Source organism: Gigantopelta aegis, chromosome 2 (genome assembly GCF_016097555.1).
Source record: "Gigantopelta aegis isolate Gae_Host chromosome 2, Gae_host_genome, whole genome shotgun sequence".
NCBI classification, from domain to species: domain Eukaryota; kingdom Metazoa; phylum Mollusca; class Gastropoda; order Neomphalida; family Peltospiridae; genus Gigantopelta; species Gigantopelta aegis.
The window spans coordinates 38,287,585-38,312,782 of record NC_054700.1 but is presented as its reverse complement, the minus strand read 5'-3'; the positions used below and the strand labels follow the sequence as shown (position 1 = coordinate 38,312,782).

The window sequence follows — 25,198 nt, the reverse complement described above, 5'->3', positions numbered from 1 at the left end:
AGCGCACGCCTGTCATTATGCGCGGGTGTAAACTACGCCAGCGCCTCCGCCAGGACAGGAAAGGGGTTGGGGTGGGGAGTGGAACATGGGAACGCTCGCGCTGACAAGTTCAAGAGAGCACAAGCAGCCCGCCCAGGCTTTAGCGCCCTTTCTTATCAACTTGTGTTTGTTTCGCAAGGTGCCCGTTGTAGGCAGTCTCACCTTGTAACCTTTGTCATTGGCCTCCTTCTGCTCCGTGGTGTCGCTCGCCGTGTTGTTGCTCTGTGTCTCATACTTGGACCCCTTTCCACCCTGAAAGGAAAACACGTCGAAACATCATTTGTTGTTGTTGACGTTCTTATTGATGTTTTTGTTCATGTTGTTTTTTTATTGTTGTTGCTATTGTTGTTGTTATTATTATTGTTATTATTGTGTTTTTTTGTAATTATTGCTGTTTTTGTAATTATTGTTATTGTAGTTATTATTATTATTATTATTGTCATTATTGTCATTATTATTGTTGTTGCTATTAAAGTTGTTATTATTATTGCTATTATTGTTTTTGTTATTGTTGTTGGTATTATTATTGTAATTATTATTATTATTGTAATTATTACTTTCGTTATTATTGTTATTATTATTTTTTTTGTGGTTGTTGTTCCTATATAGTTATTATTTTCGTTGTTGTTATTGTTGTTGTTGTTGTTGCTGTTATTATTGTTGTTGTTGCTGTTGCTGTTGTGATTATTATTAATGTTGTTACTTTTGTTGTTGTTGTTGTTGTTGCTCTTATTGTTCTTGTGTTTTTTGTTACTAGTTTTGTTATTATTGTTCTTATTAGTATTAGTATTGCTATTATTGTTGTTATTTTTGTTGTTTTTGTTGTTATTATTACTGTTATTACTATTATTGTTGTTATTGTTATTGTTGCTGTTACTGTCTTGTTGTTATTGTTGTTTTTATAATTGTTATGTTATTACTGTTATTGATGTTATTATTATTGTTGTTGTTATTGTTGTTGATGTTGTTACAGTTATTGTTATTGTTGATGCTGTGTTTATTTTTGTTATTGTAGTTATTATTATTATTATTATTATTATTATTGTTATTGTTGTTATTTTTGTTGTTTTTATTCCTATATTGATATTATTTTCGTTGTGTTGTTATTATTGTTGTTATTTATGTTATTATTGTTGTTGTTGCTGTTGTTGTGATTATTATTGTTGTTATTTTTGTTGTTGCTGTTATTGTTTTTGTAATTTATGTTACTAGTTTTATTATTATTGTTATTATTAACAGCATTACCGTTGTTGTATTGCTGTTGCGATTGTTGATATATTATTATTATTATTATTATTATTGTCATTATTATTGTTGTAATTTGTTGTTATTATTATTATTATTATTATTGTTGTTGTTGTTGTAATTTTTTGTTATTATTATTATTATTGTTGTAATTTGTGTTGTTTTTATTGTTGTTATTATTATTGTTGATGTTGTTACTATTATTATTTTTGTAATTTTTGTTATTGTTGTTGTTATTATTATTATTATTATTATTATTATAGTGCATGTTGTAGTTTTAATATTGTTGTTATTATTGTTGATGTTGTTATTGTTGTTGCTATTATTGTTATTATTATTATTTCTGTTGTTATTGTTATTGTTGATGTTATTATTATTATTATTGTTGTTGATGTTATCATTATTATTGTTTGTTATTGTTGTTGTTATTATTGTTGATGTAGTTATTATTATTATTATTATTATTGTTGTTGTAGCAGTAGTATTGTTGTTGTTATTTTTGTTGCTGTTATTCTTTTTGTTGTTATTATTCTTTTTTGTTATCGTTATTATTATTGTTGTTTTTGCTGCTGCTGTTGTGTGATTGTTATTGTTTTTGTTATTGTTGCTGTTATGTTTTGTTATTATTGTTGTTGTTATATTTGTTATGTTATTACTGTTATTGATGTTATTATTGTTGTTGTTATTGTTGTTGGTGGTGGTGTTGTTATTGATATTGTTGATGCTGTTTTTATTGTTGTTATCGTTGTCATTATTTTTATCATTATTTTTGTTGTTACTAGTGATATTATTGTTGATTTTGTTGTGCTATTATCTTTGTTATTATTGTTCTTGTTATCGCTGTTGTTATTGTTAATATTGTTATTTATTATTGTTGTTGTTGTTGTTTGTATTATTGTTCTTATCATTGTTGTTGTTGTAGTAGTTATCATTATTTGTATTATTGTTATTATTATTGGTGTTTTTGTTGCTTTTATTATTTTTGTTGTTACTATTATTGATGTTCTTGTTGGACTAGGGTAGATATTTGTGAATCTTTAGCTGAGATTTATGCATACCAGCTTATGGCATCCTAAATGCCCACCTACGATTTTAAAATAAGAAAGATACAGGTATTTTCAGTCTCGAGGAAATTATAAAAAGGGTCATAATTATAAAGAGAACTTATTTAAAATATGTTTTGTTAAATGTTTGTGTTAATTTCATCATAATGTGTCCAAACTGCATGATTTTGGGTGCATTTTGGACAATGTTCTCACCCAAACAAACCACACACAAGCAGGAGTTGCCGGATATCACATATATATTTATGAAAACTTTGCTCATCAAACCTTACAAAAACCCTCATTTGAATAAAGGTTTAGTTATAAAATTTCCCACAAAATCAGCTTGTTTGAAAATTACCCACAATGATCGCGCCCAGTTTTGTCACAAGGAAAATCTGGTGTATGAATACCAAGCCTCATTACAGCTAAACAATTTGCTGGTAACAAACCAATTGTCATTTTAAAAAATAACTCCTTGGCTATCACTAACCTTAAGAATTTACTTCCTATTCCAAATAATTAGCCTTCAAACATGGATCAGTGCAAAACAAACAAGGGAACTCTTTGCACACCGGGTACACAAGGGAGCCAACTGTATACTGCTACCTTGGTAACACTATACCAAAAATCATCTAAGTCCGGTCTAGTCGGAAATCGCCCGAGCAGTTATATAATAGAACAGAATTACCAGTATTCATATCTCTTCGTAGAAACACTATGCTTGTCTTTATACAACTGTGTTTGTTTTGAAGAAAATAAAATATTTGTAAATGTACGTACCTACCTACCCATAGAAGACAGACTTACATACGAATTAATATTACATACAAAAAGACGTCCCCTCCCCCTATCTCATCACTTCGACAGCAGCCCTTGTTAATTATAAAGTGTGGCATCACAGAAATTTGGAAAGGGGTGTCTGGCATATTAGTAGGTACCACATTTTATTGTAATACTGATTGTTTTTACACTGTATATTGTCGGGCTATTCCACAAACATAAAGATGTAAGACTGTTAGTAGGTTTTGCTAAAACAGATTATGCCATTTTAGAAGGCGGCTACATATGACCCAGCGGGACACCCTTTGGAACAAGCGTTATAAAGTGTATCCCTAGATGACTCCAAATTCATTGGGGATTGGGAATTATTTTCGCGTGCCCCTATCCAAAACGGTTCAGGCACGTCCACCATGGATCCGCGTTCTGGCATCGTCAGCCCACGGTTCCATGGCGGCCAAATTCATTTGTGGCACTTTCAAACGGGCGGCTATATAAAAGCATGAATAATTTTTGTTGTGTGTGTGTGTGTGTGTGTGTGTGCGCGCGTGCGTGCGTGCGTGCGTGAGTGCGTGTGTGTGTGTGTGTATAACAACACACGTTTTATTGTACTATAAAGTAAAACAGTCAAAATATGATAATAGCCTGTTCTTAGATATATTTTACTTAAGTTGTATCAATATTTTACAGTAATATATAATTATTATGCGTTTTGTACAATAACAAATGTGTTGTTTAAACACAAACTATTTGTATTCAGGTTTTTATATACCGGCCTCGGTGGCGTCGTGGCAAGCCATCGGTCTACAGGCTGGTAGGTACTGGGTTCGGATCCCAGTCGAGGCATGGGATTTTTAATCCAGATACCGACTCCAAACCCTGAGTAAGTGCACCGCAAGGCTCATTGGGTAGGTGTAAACCACTTGCACCGACCAGTGATCCATAACTGGTTCAACAAAGGCCATGGTTTGTGCTATCCTGCCTGTGGGAAGCGCAAATAAAAGATCCCTTGCTGCCTATCGGAAGAGTAGCCCATGTAGTGGCGACAGCGGGTTTCCTCTCAAAATCTGTGTGGTCCTGAACCATATGTCTGACGCCATATAACCGTAAATAAAATGTGTTGAGTGCGTCGTTAAATAAAACACTTCTTTCTTCTTTCTTTCAGGTTTTTATATGACCGCCATTTTGAATTCAATATATGGCGACTATCATGGACACTTTTTGAAAGTGCCAACAATTGACTTGGAGTCCTCTAGGGATGTGAATGAATGAATGAATGTTTAACGACACCCCAGCACGAAAAATACATCGGCTATTGGGTGTCAAACTATGGTAATGGAAAAAACAAATGAACTACTGATCTAGGGATGTGATGCATTTTTTACCAATCTTAGCCCTAAGATTACCTTAAGTGCACAAGAACCTTAGGCACTTAATGTGAGCTAATATTGCTTCATGGAACGGGGCCCAGACCCCTTGTGTTTTGTTTTTTTCGAAGTATCTTAGCGCCAAGATCGCCATAAATACACAAGGTGGTTATTCGCTTAAGGTAGTCTTAGCGCTAAAATCGCTTCGTAAACCGGGGCCACATCCCAGTATAACAAAACATATAGTGAGAAGTTGTTAACCACAGGTCAGGTCAGGTCATAGGGCTTTACGTGCACATTCAGAACAAGCTGTTGTAGCGCACGCCTGTCCTGGACAGGAAAGGTGTGTGTGTGGGGGGGGGGGGGGGGGGGGGGAGGGACCGCCTGTACTGGCAGGTGTAAGGGAGCACCAGCAGCCCGACCAAGGTCGGTAGCAGGCGGGGGTGATGGTGCTATGGAATTTTGAATGGCGCAAAGTATTATACCAAAAAGAAAAAGTGCGCAAATTTGGTTGACGAAATTGGGCGTAATTTTGATCGGTCGGTCAAAAATAAAGTTCCAGAACTAGTATAGGTTTTGACATTAGTGAATCGAGAGTAGCTCGTTAATTAGACATCTATGATGCTGTGATGTCTCCGGCTTACTCCCATTTGGCCGAATTCCCAATTGGTCGAACTGCTAAAACAACAATAGATATGGTTCAATGATCTTACTGACATGGATGTTGTTACCTCAGTCATTATAATGAACTGTTCCAGATTATTTTGAAACCGATTATTATTGTATAGATGATATAGATATCGCTTAACGCATAAAGTATGCAAATATGACAAATATCGAAATAATCCATGTATTGAATGTAGTGAATGTCTGTAATTAATTAAAAAAGGTCTCCATCTATAAAAAAAAATTCACAAAAAGCAAAAAACATGAAGAGGCCATGTTCATTACATACACAGGTAATCAGGTAGTTGTTATGGTTCACTCCCATAAGACAGACGTCCCATAAGGCAGACATGCCATTTGATAGACAAAACTCTTTATTGGGTTATGTAATGTATCCTGTACACCCCTGACTGCGTTAATGGTATTGCTCCAATCTGCTCAGCAAGCTATGCTGCAGTGCAACAGCAGTCTTAATTAATGAGCTGATTTCATGCAAACAACCGCGAGAGCTTAATTGTAATTGTAAACTCAAGAACTGGGTCTTGCTGTTTTGTACAAAGAAGATCCAGCTGTACAGACATGGATTCGGAGGGCTGCTGGACTACCACTTTTGCCCATTGCACAAGTACATGATGCATGGTTAGAAGCCATGAATGACGGACCTGATGTTCCACAGGCGGAGGCATTTAATGATTATGTTGTTTTAACATGGGTAGACGATGACTCCAGATTCCCTTTGATTGTATGGAACCATCATCTGACCACTGGCCCAAGAACAAATAATAATCTGGAGGGATTTCATTCCAGAATGAATCGTTCAATCCAAGTTCATCATCCAAACATATACCGATTTGTAGAATTAATCAAAGGAATAGAGACCTCCGAACGTGCTAAATTGAGACAGATAAACTTTGGAGCTGCCCCACCACCAAGAAAGAGAGTGTATAAGCAGAATGAAAATAGAATCGTGAGATTGAAGGCGCAACTAACCCTTGAACAGAAAACGCCCATTCAGTTCTTGGATGCCGTTGGACATCTGTTAAAATTAGTATAAATTGTGGAACAGACAGAAAATTGAATCGTGAGACATGTTAAAATGTGAATCCCGGGTATATGTATGTGTATAAATAAATCTAATTTTATATAATTTTGTTATGTGTTTTGTATTTAATTGTATCCGACTATTCCATTATTTACTACATGTATTATTCAAGGTAAACGGCAGGTAATTAGTAATGGGTCTTGTGTTGTTTTAACGCGTCTGCGTTATGGGACGTCTGTCTTATGGGAGGACACCGTTGTTATATAACCGACAAGTACTTATTTTCCGACCAATTGGCATTTCGACCAATTGGGAATTCGACCAAATGGGACGACACCGGTGTCTCCCTAGGTTGCCCATAGGGCCCTTTTTAAGGGCTTAACCGCTTCTGGTCGTACGCACTCGAACAGACCACGTATTCCAACCCGGGGAGAGAACGGTGAAACGACAAAAGTAAAAGCATATACCTAGCCAAATTAGCTGGCACAAATTCAGCAATAAATTAACAATTACTCAAAACCACCCGCCTGTACATCTCTCGGACGGAAGAGCGACCTTAAGCACTCGACCAAACAAGCACTCCAACCCGGGGATCAACGGCGGGATGGTAACGAATGATTTAATAACCGCTAGATATGACAATGCTTGAATCGTGACATCTGTGACCCCCTTGGTGGAACATCCACCCTACGCACTCGAACAGACCACGTATTCCAACCTGGGGGGAGAACGGTGAAACGACAAAAGTAAAAGCATATACTCAACCAAATTAGCTGGCATAAATTTAGCAATATAAATTAACAATTACTCAAAACTACCCGTCTGTACATCCCTTGGATGGAAGAGCGACCTTAAGCACTCGACCAGGCATTCCAACCTGGGGATTAACGGCGGGACGGTAGCGAGTGATTAATAACCACTAGATATGCCAATGCCATCCAGACCTAACCACGATAACCATATTATTCTACTGTAAATATGTTCATGTTCTGAAGCTCATGATTGACAACTGGCATACACCACCCGCTAACGACACATTATTATTGTTGTTGTTGTTTTTTTTTGTTTTTTTATTATTATTATTATTATTATTATTATTTTTATTTTTATTTTATTTTTTATTTTTTTATTATTATTATTATTTTTTATTTTTATTTTTTTCTCGTTTTTTTTGTTCTTCTTTCTTTCTTTCTCACTAAGACAGGATCGAAGTCGCAGTAACCCAATTGGCTAATTAACCAGCCAATCAACATCGTTAGATAATCAACCAAGATAGGACCACTAATTATCGCCTATTTTTTTGCAGCACTCTCATTGGTCCAATCCAGCCAATCACGGATCAAGAACCCCACTACACCTGGCCTCAGACCACAATTAATTTCGCTATATGTTTCTATATAGCCTTAGTGGCTATAACATTTTTATTAATATCAGCAGGCCCGTGAAGTTTTGTATGTACCTTTGCCTGCATGGGGGACACATACCCTGAAAAGGACAACCCCTGTTGTCCAGCTCTTTCTCCCAGCATATTGGTTTAAACAGACACACCCTCTAAACCAGGCCGGAGTACACCCATTTTACACAAAAAGCACTACTTTTGCATGGGCCGGAATTACCACAAACAAGTCTTCAATGTCAACAAGTTACACATGTTTACAAACTACATGCTATCCCCTGTCACTTCAGTCAAACAGTTGCCACTTCATAGCTGTCTGCCATGAAATAATCACAGTCAAACAGCAGACTACTTGCGCGGTCAAACTTCCGGATTTTGGACAACCAAATGGGAAGATAACTGTAATCTGAGGCCACCTAACTGTAAATAAACTACACGAATTTGTCTTTGCACCCGCACCATGTTTTTTTTTTTTTTTGTTTTTTTTACTGATGCATTCCATCCTAGCTAACTAAGGTAAGTCAACTAGGGTTCCAGAAGCAAAGACATGCAGGAAAACCGATACCCAACTATCCAGATAGCCTGAAGACAAACCAAGTAAGCCTACTAAAATCCTATATTTAGGGGGCGGGAATCAAAATTCTTCAAACTAAGTACCTAGATCGGTGCATATATGTATACAATTGCTACTTGCCACCGTTAGTTTCGTTTTATTGCATTGGTAATAAAGTTAAGTATGCCAAGCACTAGGCTTTTAAACCAATACCTACACTATAAGGGTTTAACCCTTCAAATTAGATAGCTAGGCCAGTTTAACTCCCCCTCCGTCATTGTATTCAATGCTATACAAGGACGGAGGGGGATGGGTGGTCATGAATGACCGTTGAACTCACTAGAATAGGGACTTAAGACAATAGGTACAACCGTAACACAAAACTAGGATTCACACACAGACTACACGCTCACTGCATCAGTACACAGGGTGCATTGACTAATGATAACAATGCACCCGCCCCCATTTAAGGGTCCAGCACGTACTCTAATAAGGAACCGGACAAAAGAATACCGTTCCGAGTACACAACTGCAATGCACCCGGGGGAAGCTGAACAGAAGAATATCGGCCTCCCCCACCCAAACCCCCAATACTTGCTGCTGGTAATAACTTGGTACTTGGTGATGCCTTGACCAGAAGCGGTCAGGCCCTTTATAAGGGCCCTATGGGCAACCTAGGGAGACACCACAGCATCGTAAAGGTCTAAAATTAACGAGCTACTCTCGATTCACTAATATCAAAACCTATATTAGCTCGGCCATTTACCTTTCGACCGACCGTTCAATATTGCGCCCAAATTCCCTCAATCAAAATTGCGCACCCTTTTCTCTTTGGCATTTAACCGCTCCATTCAAATTCCATAGCAACACTACCACCCCCACCCGCCTGCTACCGATTTGATCGGGCTGCTGGTGCTCCCTTGCACCTGCCAGTGCAGGCGGTCCCTCCTCTCCCCTCCTCCCACCTTTCCTGTCATGGACGGAGGAGCCGGCCAAGGCCGGCTCTTGTGCCCACGACAGGCGTGCGCTACAACAGCTTGTTCTGAATGTGCACGTAAAACCCTATGACATGACATCTGGTCGTGGCATGACAACCCAGGGGAGACCCGTGCAATTGTGTAGATTAGGGGTGGGATAGGGTAGGCTGGTATTCTTTTGTGGAGCTTCCCCTGGGTGCAGTGCAATTGTGTACTCGGAGCTGTTAACCACGCCCACAGAACTTATTTATAGCACGTTTAGTATTGGTGATGCGGTCACGCTTGTAGAACATGGAAAGAAGTGAGGGTTGGTCGCTAAGAGTGTTTACAACAATAGCAACGCGCCTTGGTTAAATATTTATCCGTTTTATTGAGCCGCCGGTATGATCGTATAATTAAAACTGACACTGTTACAAAATGATTGTTTGCGTAAGACACTCCGCAATGTTTGGTGCTGTTCTCTTGTTAAAAACAGCCAACGTTTACCTTAACTACGACAACAAACAGAGCTTGCTGTTTATTTGGCATCTTAAGTCTACATCTATCCATGGGGATGAACATCTTTGGAAACACATTTTACATAATATTTATTAATTAATCTATAAGGAATTAACGGCTTTTAGAATCCCCAGAGAAAAGCTTCTTTTTTTGTGGATGATTTTATCCTAAACGGGGAGGGGTGTGTGGGGTGTGTGTGCGGGGGGTGCGCTTGATGCGCGGTCGGTTTGGGATCGATCCCCGTCGGTGGGCCCATTGCGCTATTTCTCGTTTATGCCAGTGCATCACGTGGTGTGTGCTATCCTGTCTATGGAATGGTGCATATGAAAGATCTCTTGCTCTTAATAACAAAAAATGTAGCGGGTTTCCTCTCTAAAACTATATGTCAAAATTACAAAATGTTTGACATCCAGTAGCCGATGACTAATAAATCAATGTGCTCTAGTGGTGTCGTTACTCAAAACAAACAAAAATCCTAAACAGTGATTCTAAATATGCGTTTCTATAAGCCGTAGTTTTTAGTGGTGAATTAGCTCAGTACAAGTTATTTCATTTCAATTCAGTTCAGTTGCGTTCAAGTCAGTTTAAATTTAATTTAATTTGCTTTTCACAGCAGTCGATAATTACTTCCAATTTTATTTTAAGCGTTGAATATGCACGTATTTATCTATGATAAACAAATTTACAGTACCTGTCACATCTATAACACAACTGCCTACATTTGTGAATTACCGTAATAATCTCCAAAATCATCTGCTACAATACAAACTGACGTATTAAATTAAAATTTGTCTTGTTTACAGACACCACTAGAACACATTGATTTATTGATCATCGGCTATTGGATGTGAAACATTTGGTAACACTCACATACAGTCTTAGACAGTAAGCCTGCCGCTACATTTGTCTTTTTCATGAATAGCAAAGGATCTTTTAAATTTACCATTCCAAAGACAGGATAGCACATACCACGGCCTTCAATACACCAGTCTTGATGCACTGGCTGGAACGAGATATAACCCAAATGGTCACTAACGGGAATTGATCCTAGATCGACCGCGCATCAGGCGAGCGCTTTACCTCTGGGCTAAGTCCCGCCCACTGACCTGTATTATACAATCACCTGTATTTAGAAGCATCTTAATCAAACTTACTTACTTACTTAGCTGCATAACACAGGTGTAACAACTGGTGAATGTTGTTAATAGCAAATGTCAAATAATGAAACATTTATACCCTGTCAGTAATTAGGTCATCAGATGTAATGCTACTAGAGTACGCAGCTTAAAGTTAAATGTTTGTTTTGTTTAACGACTCCACTAGAGCACATTGATTTATTAATCGTTGGCTGTTGGATGTCAAACATTTGGTACTTTTGACATTTAGTCTTAGAGAGGAAACCCGCTACATTTTTCCATTAGTAGTAAGGGATATTTGATAAAGTGCTTGCCTGATGTGCGGTCGGTCTGGGATCCATCCCAGTCAGTGGGCCCATTTCTGGTTCCATCCAGTACCCTATGACTGGTATATCAAAGGCCGTGGTATGTGCTATCCTGTCTGTGGTATGGTGCATATAAAAAGTCCCTTGCTACTAATGGGAAAATGTAGCGGGTTTCCTCTCTAAGACTCTAAGTCAGTATTACCAAATGTTTGACATCCAATAGCCGATAGCTCTAGTGATGCCATTAAACAAAACAAACGTCTTCTTCATATGCATACGGCAGAATTCGTGCGTTTTGCACGTAGTTGCATTTAAGGGCCTCCTAAGCATCTAACAACCTTCTAATGATTTTAATGTTTTCAAATAAGGAAAAGATAGGTTAAGTTTGTTTTGTTTAACAACACCATTAAAGCAACGTCATATGAACAACAATGTTTTACATGACAAAACAGAAAGAAATGTTTTATTTAACAACGCACTCAACACATTTTATTAACGGTTTATGGCGTCTGACATATGGTTAAGGACCACGCAGATATTGAGAGAGGAAACCCGCTGTCTCCACTTCATGGGCTACTCTCTTCCATTAGCAGCAAGGAATCTTTTATATGCACCATCCCACAGACAGGGTAGTACATACCACAGCCTTTGATATACCAGTCGTGGTGCACTGGCTGGAACGAGAATTAGCCCAATGGGCCCACCGACGGGGATAGATCCTAAACCGACCACTGGGCTACGTCCCGCCCCAGGAAGATTAGAAGTGACGAACATTTTTAATGTGTTAGCCCTTTATAATTGGTGTATAAAATGGTTGAAAACAATGTGAGAGCATATCGTCATCATAAGGATTTGAACCCATGTCACTACAGATCTAATTACGCTAAACATTCACACCAAGGTGTTAGGATCTGTAATAGAGGTAAGTAACATTTTATTACAGGCAGTTTAAAAAAAAATGATGAGTTAGAATGACTTGAGCTAACCAGTATACAATTTTTTCTTTTCCCCGCCAAATTGGATGCCATCTTGAATTTCATCATGATTGCATCATCACACGAATTTCGTTCATAGACAGCAGTAACGGGTAATTACTTTTATAAGGTTTTGCCAATGTTCATTATCATAGAAAGAATACAAGTGACAAGAAACTTAAATTTGTTATCCCTACCCCTTATCTCAGTGAGTCTTGGACAAGTGTTGCATAGATGTGGACAATGAGTCGGCTAAGGATTTTAGATCATTTCCGACTGTCCAACTTCTCAATTTGAACACGTTAAAGGATCGTACATACCTTGTTGTTGTTGTTGTTGTTGTTTGCTGCCCCTGTTTTACCTCCTGCCTTTTGACCGGAAGTCTTTGCGGGACTGCTGGCGCCCCCTTCCGAGGACGAGCCGCAACCCATGGACTCGGCTATTTACGTTATAACATTTGACCAGGTCAGTGAAGCAGAGTCAGGTAAACGTTCTTCTGTGTGGTTTCCTATTTCAACACAGGATGTAGATACGTGTTCTGTGAAATAGTAAATAAAGATGTTTATTAAACAGTGAAAATATATATGAAACGACTACTGAACAATTGCGAGTTACAAACTTTGCAGTCATGTATACCAGTAATAATTGCAACGGCTGGTCTAAGAGCGTCACAGAATGAAACTCGCTGCTGCCACATAACGTTTCCCAATGGTTCAAGATATTTTTAACAACTAATACGATGACAACCAGTTCTACTTGATGTTCAAATCAGTGTTTTCAGGAAAACAACAACAACAACAGTACCAAAAATGAAAATCAACAAAAACACACACATACACACACACACACACACACACACACAATCAAAACCAAAACCAAAACCAAAACCAACGCACACACACAAAGAAAAAAGCCACAAAAAACAACAACAAAAAACCCAGAAGAAAACTCCCCCTAAAAACAAAAACAAAAATAATAAGAAGAAGATGAAGAGTGTGTGGGGGTGTCAGAAACGGGTTTTAACGTTTTACCAATATCCGAAAAAAAAGTATTTTCAAAGTGTATGCTAGTACCTTCGCACCATATGTATGTCTCCCAAGAACAAACGCATTAACAAGAAAACGGAAAATGCGAAATACTAAACTACACTCAACACAGTCCTCGAAATACATAAGACAGAGCAGTACATACCACGAACTTTGCTATAGAAGTCGAGGATTACAGGTTTCTGATATATGCGTATGCTGTTTATCTCTCGGTTAACTGTACAGGGAACAATCTGGGCAACACTCATGTCGGGCGTGTATACTGTTTATTTGAATTTACTGTATTGATTACACGGTTGTAAAAAAAGAAATACAAAAATAAAATCCAATTAACTGGCTGGTTTCCATATCACCACCAGCATTACAAAGCTTTTATTTGTTAAAAAACATTTTCACAATACAACATGGCAACTCCGTGTAGTCTGAGAATGTTAATATTTACAAAGCATCAGACAGAGTGCAGTTTCCTTTTAGAACTCTTCAATTATTTTTTTTTTAAATCAGGGATGAGTTCAGCCAGACCGAGCAGAAAAAAACGTCCGCTAGACTGGTTTCTGCGATTCACGATAAACCAAATGTCTACGTCGGGAACCAATCAAATACTTCGCGAACGTTAGCGAAACGTTTGCTGGCTGAACTTTGTGGCAGGCACCAAGGTGTTTGTAAACGGAAACTCGATATTGCAGAGTCAAACCGGAAGTAAGGATGGCGGGACACAGAGTACGATCTGGCAGGAGAATGGCAGTTACGCCAAATATCGATTCCATACACACGACTTACTACAATATAATACCAATAAGCCATTCATTTTCATCATTGCTTAGTCCATATAGTTAGTGTGGCATTTTCCTAGTCCGGAAAAGATGTCAAAAGCGCATCTAGAAACCCAGTCCACCCTTAGCAACAGAGATCTTTGTCCTTAGCAGCAGCGTCTACCTCTAGCAACAGACGGGTTTTTGTTTTTTTTAAAACGTAACTGATAATTGGTTCACTGATAAAAGAGTTATGTATTCTAATGTAACAGTCAATATATATGAAAAAAGAGAGGGGGAAATATGGAGAGAGAGAGAGAGAGAGAGAGAGAGAGAGAGAGAGAGAGAGAGAGAGAGAGAGAGAGAGAGAGAGAGGAGAGAGAGAGAGAGGGAGAGAGAGAGAGAGGGAGAGAGAGAGAGAGAGAGAGAGAGGGAGAGAGAGAGAGAGAGAGAGAGAGAGAGAGAGAGAGAGAGAGAGATAGAGAGAGATGGAGGAGAGAGGAGAGAGAGAGAGGACCTGAGAGGGGAGAGAGAGAGAGAGAGTTAGAGAGAGAGAGAGAGAGAGAGAGAGAGAGAGATAGAGAGGAGGGAGAGAGAGAGAGAGAGGGAGAGAGAGAGAGGAGAGAGAGGGAGAGAGAGAGAGAGAGAGAGAGAGAGAGAGAGAGAGAGAGAGAGAGAGAGAGAGGGAGAGAGAGAGAGAGAGAGAGAGAGAGAGAGAGAGAGAGAGAGAGAGGGAGAGAGAGAGAGAGAGAGAGAGAGAGAGAGAGAGAGAGAGAGAGAGAGGGGGGGGCTCGAGAAACAAGGGGCTGAATTCCATATAACATTATCAGGTCAAGAAAGTCCTATATCACAGTGCTGTTATTCCTTTTTTAATATCAACTCCCTCCTGCTTCCGAATCCATAAGCGCAAAACGTTAAGTAGGTGGGGGGTTTTATCACCCCCTGCAAAAAATGCCTGGATCCGTACGTACGCAAGGGCCGTAGAGAGAGGACATAATATTATCGACAGAAAAACATGTATTTTGTTCGATACAGCTATAATTTATTAATGTTTATATAGAAAACATTGCTGGCTATAATGCAGTATTTCTGTTGGATGGTGTACATAATATCGTCACACATCAGATATGGACATGTATGAGCGCGAGAGGCAGATGCATCACATTCCAGCTATCTGAATCAATAATGTCATTGAGGGCTGATTTGGAAATAAAAGTATCGTAGCTCACATACTGAAACTTTTAGTTTATGACTAAAATGTCTAGATCTCTTTTAAATGCATATTCCCCACAGACAGGACAGCACTTTAAACAGTCTTAGATGTACGAGTTGTAGGGCACTGGCTTAAACGTCAAAGTTTGTTTTGTTTAACAACACCACTAGAGCACTGATTTATTAATCATCGGCTACTGAATGCCAAATATTTGGTAATTTTGATACATATTTTTTCATTAGTAGCAAGGGATCTTTTATATGCACCATCCCACAGATAGGATAGCACATACCACGGCATTTGATATACCAGTCGTGGTGCACTGGCTGGAACGAGAAATAGTCCAGTTGGCCCACCGACGAGGATCGATCCCAAACCGGCCGCGCATCAACGTGCACTTTATCACTGGGCTATATCCGGCCTCCGTGAATGTAAGAGAGGCATGTCTAGACCGACGGCAGGTTTATCAAAGGTCGTGGTATGTACTGTTCTCTGTGAGAATGTGTCAAAACAAAATCACTGTTGGATACAGATACGTGTCGCTATATAGTTTAAAACGTGCCGAGGTGTCGTTCAGCTACTAGTCCTTCCCTTTCGGTTTGTTCGATCCAAGTTTTTATTTTAAACCTCCCCCCCCCCCCCCCACACACACACACATATTGTTTGCTGCCACCCGAGCGACTCACAAAGATCGTCTAATGTCACAGTTTATTTCCGTCATGACAGACATAACTAGATTGCGTTCTGCCCCCCCCCCCCCCTTTGTTTGACACAATAAATAATCATCATAGAGCAACTGACTACAAACCATTGTGTTACATGAACCTCTATAGTTGTTAACCTATTAAATATAGAATATATCCCGTCACGTACACTTCTTATAATGCATGCCCATGCTATTTCCGCTATAATACGTAAACCTGAAGACTATGTAAATATAGTTTCTTCGTGTAATAAAATTATCAACTGTGAATCGTGCGCCATTTGATGCGTATCCTATACTTTAAATACGGTTATTATACGCATGGAAGTGTTTTGTGTATTATACGCATAGAAGTGTTTTGTGTATTATACGCATGGAAGTGTGTTGTGTATTATACGCATGGAAGTGTTTTGTGTATTATACGCATGGAAGTGTTTTGTGGAATATAAATGTAAGAAAGGCCGCGCGTCGAGATATTATTACTGAGTAAGTAAAGCGCTCGAACGAGCTGCGCAGGGTCATGGGATCAAACCACGCACTTAAACCTCTAGAGGTTTTCCCGTTCCATCCAGTATTCAAAATTATTATTTTTTATTTTTTATTATTTTGTTTTGTTCTTTTTGTATCTATCGTATCGAAAGCCAGACATAACTTTTTATGATCATATGGTAACAATTCGATAACATTTCACAATTCTACAATTTTAACACCAACACAAAATATACTCAAATAGTGTGTGTGTGTGTGGGGGGGGGGGGGGGGGGGGGGGGGGGGGGTAGTTCTGCAAGGTTTGTTTTGTTTAACGACATCAATGGAGCACATTGATTAATTTATCATCGACTATTTGGTAATTGGTAATTCTGACTCGTAGTCATCAGAGGAAACCCGCTACATTTTTCCTAATGCAGCAAGGGATCTTTTATATGCACTTTCTCACAGACAGGAAAGCACATACCACGGCCTTTGACCAGTTGTGGTGCACTGGTTGGAACGGGAAAAAAATCCAATTAGTTGAATGGATCCACCGAGGTGGTTCGATCCTTCGATGCAAGCACCTCAAGCGATCACTCAACCGACTGAGCTAAATCCCGCCCCTTCTGCAAAGAGCACGAACCTTGTTCAGTGCATATTGTAAAAGTCGTTATAAATGTGTGCCATTTGCGCGCAAAAACTAACTGTGCTCCTAGTCGTGTTACGTCATATAAATTAACCGTTTCTCAGCCTTTCTTCATGCGGTTCTTACTAAAATGGAAAAGTGATGAAAACCAACGCTTCTTAAAGGGACATTCCTGAGTTTGCTACAATTTTTATGATGTTATCGACTAACAGAGACTTTTTAACGATTGTAATTACATATCAAATATATTCTCTGCATAAAATATTAGTGGTTGTGTATAAAACGTGTTTCTGATCGTTCTAATATTTGTACTAGGTTAAATTTTATTTTATTTTCTAAAATAAAATTATTGAAGACAAAATCCAGTTTGGGCTTCTTACATACATTAAGATGACCTGAAACACATTGCATATATAGACAATTATATTTTTAAATATATATATATATATATATATATATATATATATATATATATATATATATTATTTATATGTAAGTTTAATCGTAGAAATATTTTATTAATCAGAAACATCTTACAATGCAGCAAACTCAGGAATGTCCCTTTAAGGAATTATTTAAACTAGAAAATTATTTAGTAAAATTGCCATCAATGTTTGGCAAAGGAAAGTGTGTAAATTTAGAACCGGCAATGGCGAATTATTACCAACTGAAAAACACAAATGGTATATATTGAAAGACAACAAAATAGGTAACTTCTGTATTACAGAAGTTAGTGATGAGTTTCATTATATTTTTAATTGTCCATTTTTATATATGGAGAGAAGACTGCTTATACCTACTAGTTATTATATTGGGCTATACATAAAATGTGATCTATTATGTCAGGTGATTAAAAATAAAAACAAACACAAAAACAAAGCAAAACAAAATAAAAACACACAAAAAAACCCACAAGAAACGTCCCACATTTTGAAGTTGAATTGCGGGAAAAGTATGCAGAACCTTGATATTTAGTACAAAAGCAGTCTGTAATATTGTATATTAATGATGACATTTTCACTTTGATACATGATTTCGTTTAAATGGCGCAATGAAACATGCAACGTTATTTCTATTATTTTATTTTCTTATATATATATATATATATATATATATATATATTAATTATCCGGTATAAATCATATACAATATATTACCTGTATGTCAGTTTTCTTTCATATCTTTGGTGTTATATTTTCAAAACATCAATTGTCTGAGTTTTCACTCTGATACTATTTCAATTGTAAAGCGCCCTTCATTCTGTAAGTTACCTTTGTATGTGAACTTTGTTTCTGGTAGTTAATAACATACCCGTAAAATGTTCTTAGACACATAAATTACCTGAATGTCGATTCTCTTTGTACCCTTACAAAGTTGCAGCAGTTTCTTTTCCCCACGAGATTCCGCCTAATGGGATTATTACTACACAACATCCAAGTATTTTCTTTATATCAATACTTATACCACGAAGACCGGATCAACCTTTCAGTACTTACAGACGGAGCTTTATTTGTTTTAATCTACAAACGTTCTTTCAATTATTATTTTCACGCCTTGTACCAAGAAAGAAGGGCCTAAACATTTACAGGTTTCCATAGTAATAACAGTAAAAAAAACCTCTCTACTTCTGTGCTAGCTAACGGTTTGATTATCACGCCTCGGGCTCCGATCGATGGTTAAAATAACGATACTGACACGGCCAAGACAAAACACGCGACAATATCGCGGCAAAACGCTAACTTCCTCGTGTTACGGCAACACGTGGAGGCTTTCTTCATTTCCGACAGATTTCCATTAAAGACACACAGTCCTCTAAAGACGATGTAGGTGCGGATCTTAGAACCTTTGCAGGGAGGGGGTCTTCATTCAAGTAATAAAATGAAAATTGTATATTAATTAAATGAACTTTAAAATTAGTGTGGGGGTGGGGCTTTTGTTTTCGTCGTGATCAGGGATAAGTGGACCCCTTCTACCCCCCCCCCCCACCCACCCCCACCCCCCCCCCCCCCCCAATCTGCGTCTGCATTGCACAGTATTTCCGGTTGAAACTTCAAGTTGAGGGGTTTTCTTTGCTAAGAATAATAAGGAAGGAAATGTTTTATTTAACGACGCACTCAACACATTTTATTTACGGTTATATGGCGTCAGACATATGGTTAAGGACCACACAGATATAGAGAGGAAACCCGCTGTCGCCACTTCATGGGCTACTCTTTTCGACAAGCAGCAACGGATTTTTTATATGCACCATCTCACAGACAGGATAACACATACCACGGCCTTTGATATACCAGTCGTGGTGCACTGGCTGGAGCGAGAAATAGCCCAATGAGCCCACCGAATGGGATCGAAAGAATAATAATTTGTGTACATTCGTTCGTGTTCGAGCTTATCTTAAAATCTATAGAACCTTAAGGTTGTGTCTTGGTTAAATAGTGTGATGTGTGCCAGACTTTTCATGATACATGATTTTTTGTAGGTATCATTTGCAAGTACATCCAGTTGAACGACCAGGGAAGGGTGTACGACGATTCAGGACACATGAAATAATGATGAAAATTAGCATTTATAATGACCCAATTTTATCCTGGTAAGATTTGAAAATGTTGGGTTGTGAAGTAGGGGACGTATTGAAACACTCATAAATAAATGTCCTGTAACTAGGTGTCAAGAAATTACTATATCATCCATTAAACAGAAAAACCCCAATACAGTGTTGTAGAAGTACCTGTAACTAGGTGTCAAGAAATTACTATATCATCCATTAAACAGAAAAAACCCAATACAGTGTTGTAGAAGTACCTGTAACTAGGTGTCAAGAAATTACTATATCATCCATTAAACAGAAAAACCCCAATACAGTGTTGTAGAAGTACCTGTAACTAGGTGTCAAGAAATTACTATATCATCCATTAAACAGAAAAACCCCAATACAGTGTTGTAGAAGTACCTGTAACTAGGTGTCAAGAAATTACTATATCATCCATTAAACAGAAAAAACAATACAGTGTTGTAGAAGTACCTGTAACTAGGTGTCAAGAAATTACTATATCATCCATTAAACAGAAAAGACAATACAATGTTGTACAAGTACCTGTAACTAGGTGTCAAGAAATGATATCATCCATTAAACAGAAAAGACAATACAATGTTGTAGAAGTACCTGTAACTAGGTGTCAAGAAATTATATCATCCATTAAACAGAAAAGACAATACAATGTTGTAGAAGTACCTGTAACTAGGTGTCAAGAAATTATACCATCCATTAAACAGAAAAACCCCAATACAGTGTTGTAGAAGTACCTGTAACTAGGTGTCAAGAAATTACTATATCATCCATTAAACAGAAAACCCCAATACAGTGTTGTAGAAGTACCTGTAACTAGGTGTCAAGAAATTACTATATCATCCATTAAACAGAAAAAACAATACAGTGTTGTAGAAGTACCTGTAACTAGGTGTCAAGAAATTACTATATCATCCATTAAACAGAAAAGACAATACAGTGTTGTAGAAGTACCTGTAACTAGATGTCAAGAAATTACTGTATCATCCATTAAACAGAAAAGACAATACAGTGTTGTAGAAGTACCTGTAACTAGGTGTCAAGAAATTACTATATCATCCATTAAACAGAAAAGACAATACAATGTTGTACAAGTACCAAGTACCCTTAACTCTACCTTTAAGTCTCGATGGACGTACGCTGATTAATTATTTTGATACAAACATATTTTTAAATGTCCTGGAAGTTATATGAACTTGATTATAATACGAAAGCACATTTCTTCAACATTTAGGACACTTTTTGTCATTTAGTATTATTTTTGGACGCTCGTTCTACTCTCTTTCACTCCTGTGACTCTTTTGTTTTCACCATAGCATGAGATGGTCCTCCATTCGGAGTCCTACCTAGACTACAATAACATAGTTTAAAAAAAAAAGAATCAGGCACAATGCTAAATTTTCATCACTGCTCTCACCTCAATTATATCATTAATGGGTAACAAATAAAAGCGCTATATATAATTGTGTATGCTCTTTCCAAATCTGCATCGAATAATAATACTATCATAGTGGAAGATGTACAACTATATTCAAATGTACTTTATATTTTTTTAGCGTTCATAATTGTTATGGTGTCACTTGTCGTTTATGCAATAACTTAGACTGTAGTTACATAGGGGCTAGCAATCAGACCAATTAGTTTAAAACTAACTCACAGCAATCAAGACACTACGGATGTTTAATTGATGCCCCCAGCTGGTACCCGGTCTGCTAACAAAAGTGCCTGAACCCTCGTGGATAGGGGCACGTAAATATAGTTGCCCATTGCTAACAAACATACATATTAATTGTTATGTCAGCAGTTAGCGATTACAATTTCTCATGAGATAATGAGATGAATTCCCAAGGAACATTAAGACGTAATCATTTGAGCCGGATCCTATAACAACAGACCCAAGGACAGACCCATATAGAGACCTAGAGATAGTCCAAGAAGGTGAGATCCAAGGGGAGATGCTTGCGGTCTCAGTCGCAGTGTCAACTCTGTGGGTCACGTAAGAACTTAGACATATATATTGTATCTGTATCACCAATGTGTTAACTTATTAATCATGTTTAATGTTGGAAAGTAAAATACAAGAACCGACATCACCAGCTTGTGACTTCTGTTCCTTCAATATTCATTCTTAAGAAAATCTACGCTGTGTTAATGCCATCAGGTAATCGCATAAAACGTAAAATTTACTGGGCATAACATGGTTAAGCTACCGACTTTCTGAATGCCCCACCGAAATAACTAGATAGAGGAGAGACAAACAGACAGAAAAGGAGACACAACAAAGTATTTATTCTTCATTTGAAATGAAATGCAAAACTGAAGACATGAAAGAATGTGAAAATGAGGTCAGAAAGTCTGACAATGGTGGTACAAGTATTAATATACTGAGTATTCAATAAAATCTGTTCAGCAATGTCATACAGGGTGAAGAAGTATTCAATAGACTGCTAGTTAATAAAAAAAAAATGAACTTTAGAATATGCAACGTGTTATAATAATTAATATAAACCAGTGGAGCGGAACGTGACTGTTGCTATGACGACGACGAATTCCCCCGAATAATCGTTAATTGATCTCTTTTTATTTAATAGGTTATTGGAGAGATATCGCGAATCCTTTTCCTCGCACCGTCATTGATCGCGAATAGCCTACCCCATTCATACGACAACCCCCGGTACAAGTGATTCCTTCACAGAGGTCATGTCTCGCTCATTGAAAGCGGTGTAACGGTTGTTTGATCACCGTGTCGAGGAGATCCGCACACCTCGGTTGTCAAGTACACAACAGCGATACATTTACACATGATTCTGTTCTCTTTTTAACGTCATGTGATATTAGACTGGTTAAAGTTAACCTGACGGGTGTGTTAGGGGTGATAAACTGTCGATGTTTATACAAGTACATTGGGGTATAACGGTGTCTTTGTTACGTCGGTCAATACAAATTTAATTACTTACTGCGCGCTCTGTGCTCATATTTATTCAGATGTGTTGGAACTGCATGATTTTGAAAGTCACACGGGTCTGTTGGTTGTAAAATGCAAGTGAATCATGTTTATCTAAATATAATACGCAACTGCAAATAGGTTTTTTGTATTGATTTATTTGACATGATGCATTATCAAGGTCTATATATTATGGGAATATAATATTTATACAACACGAATTGCAACTCATCCAAGAATTATAAACCGAGATTTATGCGAGTGGGAGGGGGGGGGGGGGGGGGGGGGGACAGGGGGGGCATCCTACAAACAAAATAGAAAACAAATTAAGTAAAGTTTGTTTTGTTTAACAATATCATTGTTTAGAGCAGATTGATTTTATAAACCATCGTCTATTGGATGTCAAACATTTGGTAATTTTGATATAAAAATAGTCTTAGAGAGAGAAAGCCCGCTATAGTTTATCAAGGGTAGCATGGATCTTTTATATGCACCACCCCACAAACAGGATAGCACATACCACGGCCTTTGATGTACCAGTCGTGGTGCACTGGCTGGAACGGTAAACAGCCCAATGGGCCCACCGACGAACACAATAAGATGTATCGCTCTGAGCTTAACATATCTGCTTGTTGGGATAAATGTAAATTGATTAAACAGTTTGTTTAAAGTTTGTTTTGTTTAACGACACCACTGTAGCACATTGCTTAATTAATCATCGGCTATTGGATGTCAAACATTTGGTAATTCTGACTCTTAATCATCAGAGGAAACCCGCTACATTTTCCTAATGCAGCAAGGGATCTTTCATATGTACTTTCCCACAGACAGAAAAGCACATACCACGGCCTTTGTCCAGTTTTGGTGCACTGGCTGGGACGAGAAAAAACCCAATCAGTAGAAGGGATCCACTTCGGTGGTTCGATCCTGCGACGCAAGCACCTCAAGCGAACACTCAACCGACTGAGCTAAATTCCGCCCCTTAAATTGATTAAGTAGGATTAATTATTGGTAGTCTTATAAACGAAGGGTCTGATAATTATTCGTGGAAGCAGCCACGACCTTGTCTAAACATCCTTTAGACTTGTGTTTAGTTTTCTGCAGCGATACGGTTTGAATACGTTAATGTTTTGGTCGTTTAAATTATCTTCAGAGCAAGACTGCTCCAGTGTGGACTTTCAAAGTGTGAGATAAATAAAATAACTACAAGTCTTCAAAAGTTTACATGTTTGTGGAGCTTTTATTAACAAAATACAAAATCGGGTCCTAGTTGGACGGGATCCAGGTCAGTCTGCAGAGTGCTCGCCTGGGGTGCTTGAGTCGTAGGATCGAACCACCTCAGTGGACCCATTCTCTGATTGAGTTTTCCACCACCCCAGCTGGTATTTCAAAGGTAAAGGTATGTTCCTGTCTGTGGGAAAGTGCATATAGAATATTCCTTGCTACAAATGGAAACAATGTAGAGAGTTTCCTCTCTGACTATATTGAGCGGGATGTAGCCTAGTGGTAAAGCGTTCGCTTGATGCGCGGTCGGTCTAGGATCGATCCCCGTCGGTGGACCCATTGAGCTATTTCTCGTTCCAGCCAGTGCTCTACAACTGGTGTAACAAAGGCCGTGGTATGTACTATCCTGTCTGTGGGATGGTGCATATAAAGATCCCTTGCTGCTAATCGAAAAGAGTAGCCCATGAAGTGGCGACAGCGGGTTTCCTCTCTCAATATCTATGTGGTCCTTAACCATATGCCTGACGCCAAATAACCGTAAATAAAATGTATTGAGTGCGTCGTTAAACAAAACATTTCTTTCTTTCTTTTTCTCTAAGACTATATGTCAGAATTATCAAATGTTTGACAATATTAATAAATCAATGCTATCTAGTGGTGTCGTTAACCTAAACACACTTTAACTTTGAGTTTCCAAGTGCAGTTGTGTGTGTCTAGATGCCGAAGACAATTTTTGCTAAGAACGAATATGTTCATATACTTACGTTTTGTGACAGCCAATAGCCGATGTGTATTTTTGTGCTGGGGTGTCGTTCATTCATCGCTAAGAACAGCTCATTTCAAGATCGGATCAACAATAGGAGAGCAAAGGGTAAGACGCAAACTCCATTTGTTCGTAATCGGCAAGCGAATACGTATGCGTTGTCCGTAATGCGTAATCCGTATTAATCACTTTCTGTGCCAATGGGTTGAGTAGATTCCATTTAGCGTTGTCCATACGCGAGTGCGTATTCGACCACTACTATTGTGGTTAACGTATACATATAAGGAAGGAAATGTTTTATTTAACGACGCTCTCAACACCATTTTATTTACGGTTATATGGCGTCGGACATATGGTTATGGACCACACATATATTAAGACAGGAAACCCGCTGTCGCCACTTCATGGGCTACTCTTTTCGATTAGCAGAAAGGGATCTTTTATATGTACCATCCCACAGACAGGATAGTACATACCACGGCCTTTATTACACCAGATGTGGAGCACTGGCTGGAACGAGAAATAGCTCAATGGGTCCATCAACGGGAATCAATCCTAGATCGATCGTGCATCAAGCGAACGCTTTAACACTGGGCTACGTCTCGCCCCCTATACATATACGGATACGGATTTTAGACAAATGGAATATGCACCTAAACATATACAAAATATTTTCTAGTAAGACAAAAAGGCATTTCTAATTTAAAGGGACATGTTTTGTTGTATTTGTTTTAGATGGGGGGGGGGGGGGGCAACTGCCTCCAGCCAATTTTCCAAAAGGGCCCCTTGCCCTTACCCTTGCCCTAGGTTGAGACTCAATTCGAAATAAGCACGAAAATAAATATTGCA

General features: G+C 38.2%; 1 protein-coding gene across 1 annotated transcript in view; it reads right to left on the bottom strand.

Moving 5' to 3' along the window:
* Positions 1 to 25,198, bottom strand: part of LOC121388427 — a 39,249-nt gene that overhangs the window by 5,670 nt on the left and 8,381 nt on the right. The window contains exons 2-3 of the mRNA XM_041519743.1: positions 12,342 to 12,559; positions 202 to 291 (exon numbers count right to left, since the gene is read on the bottom strand). Coding sequence (XP_041375677.1) covers positions 202 to 291; positions 12,342 to 12,452 — 201 coding nt within the window. The 5' untranslated portion in view covers positions 12,453 to 12,559. The remainder of the gene's footprint in view (positions 1 to 201; positions 292 to 12,341; positions 12,560 to 25,198) is intronic.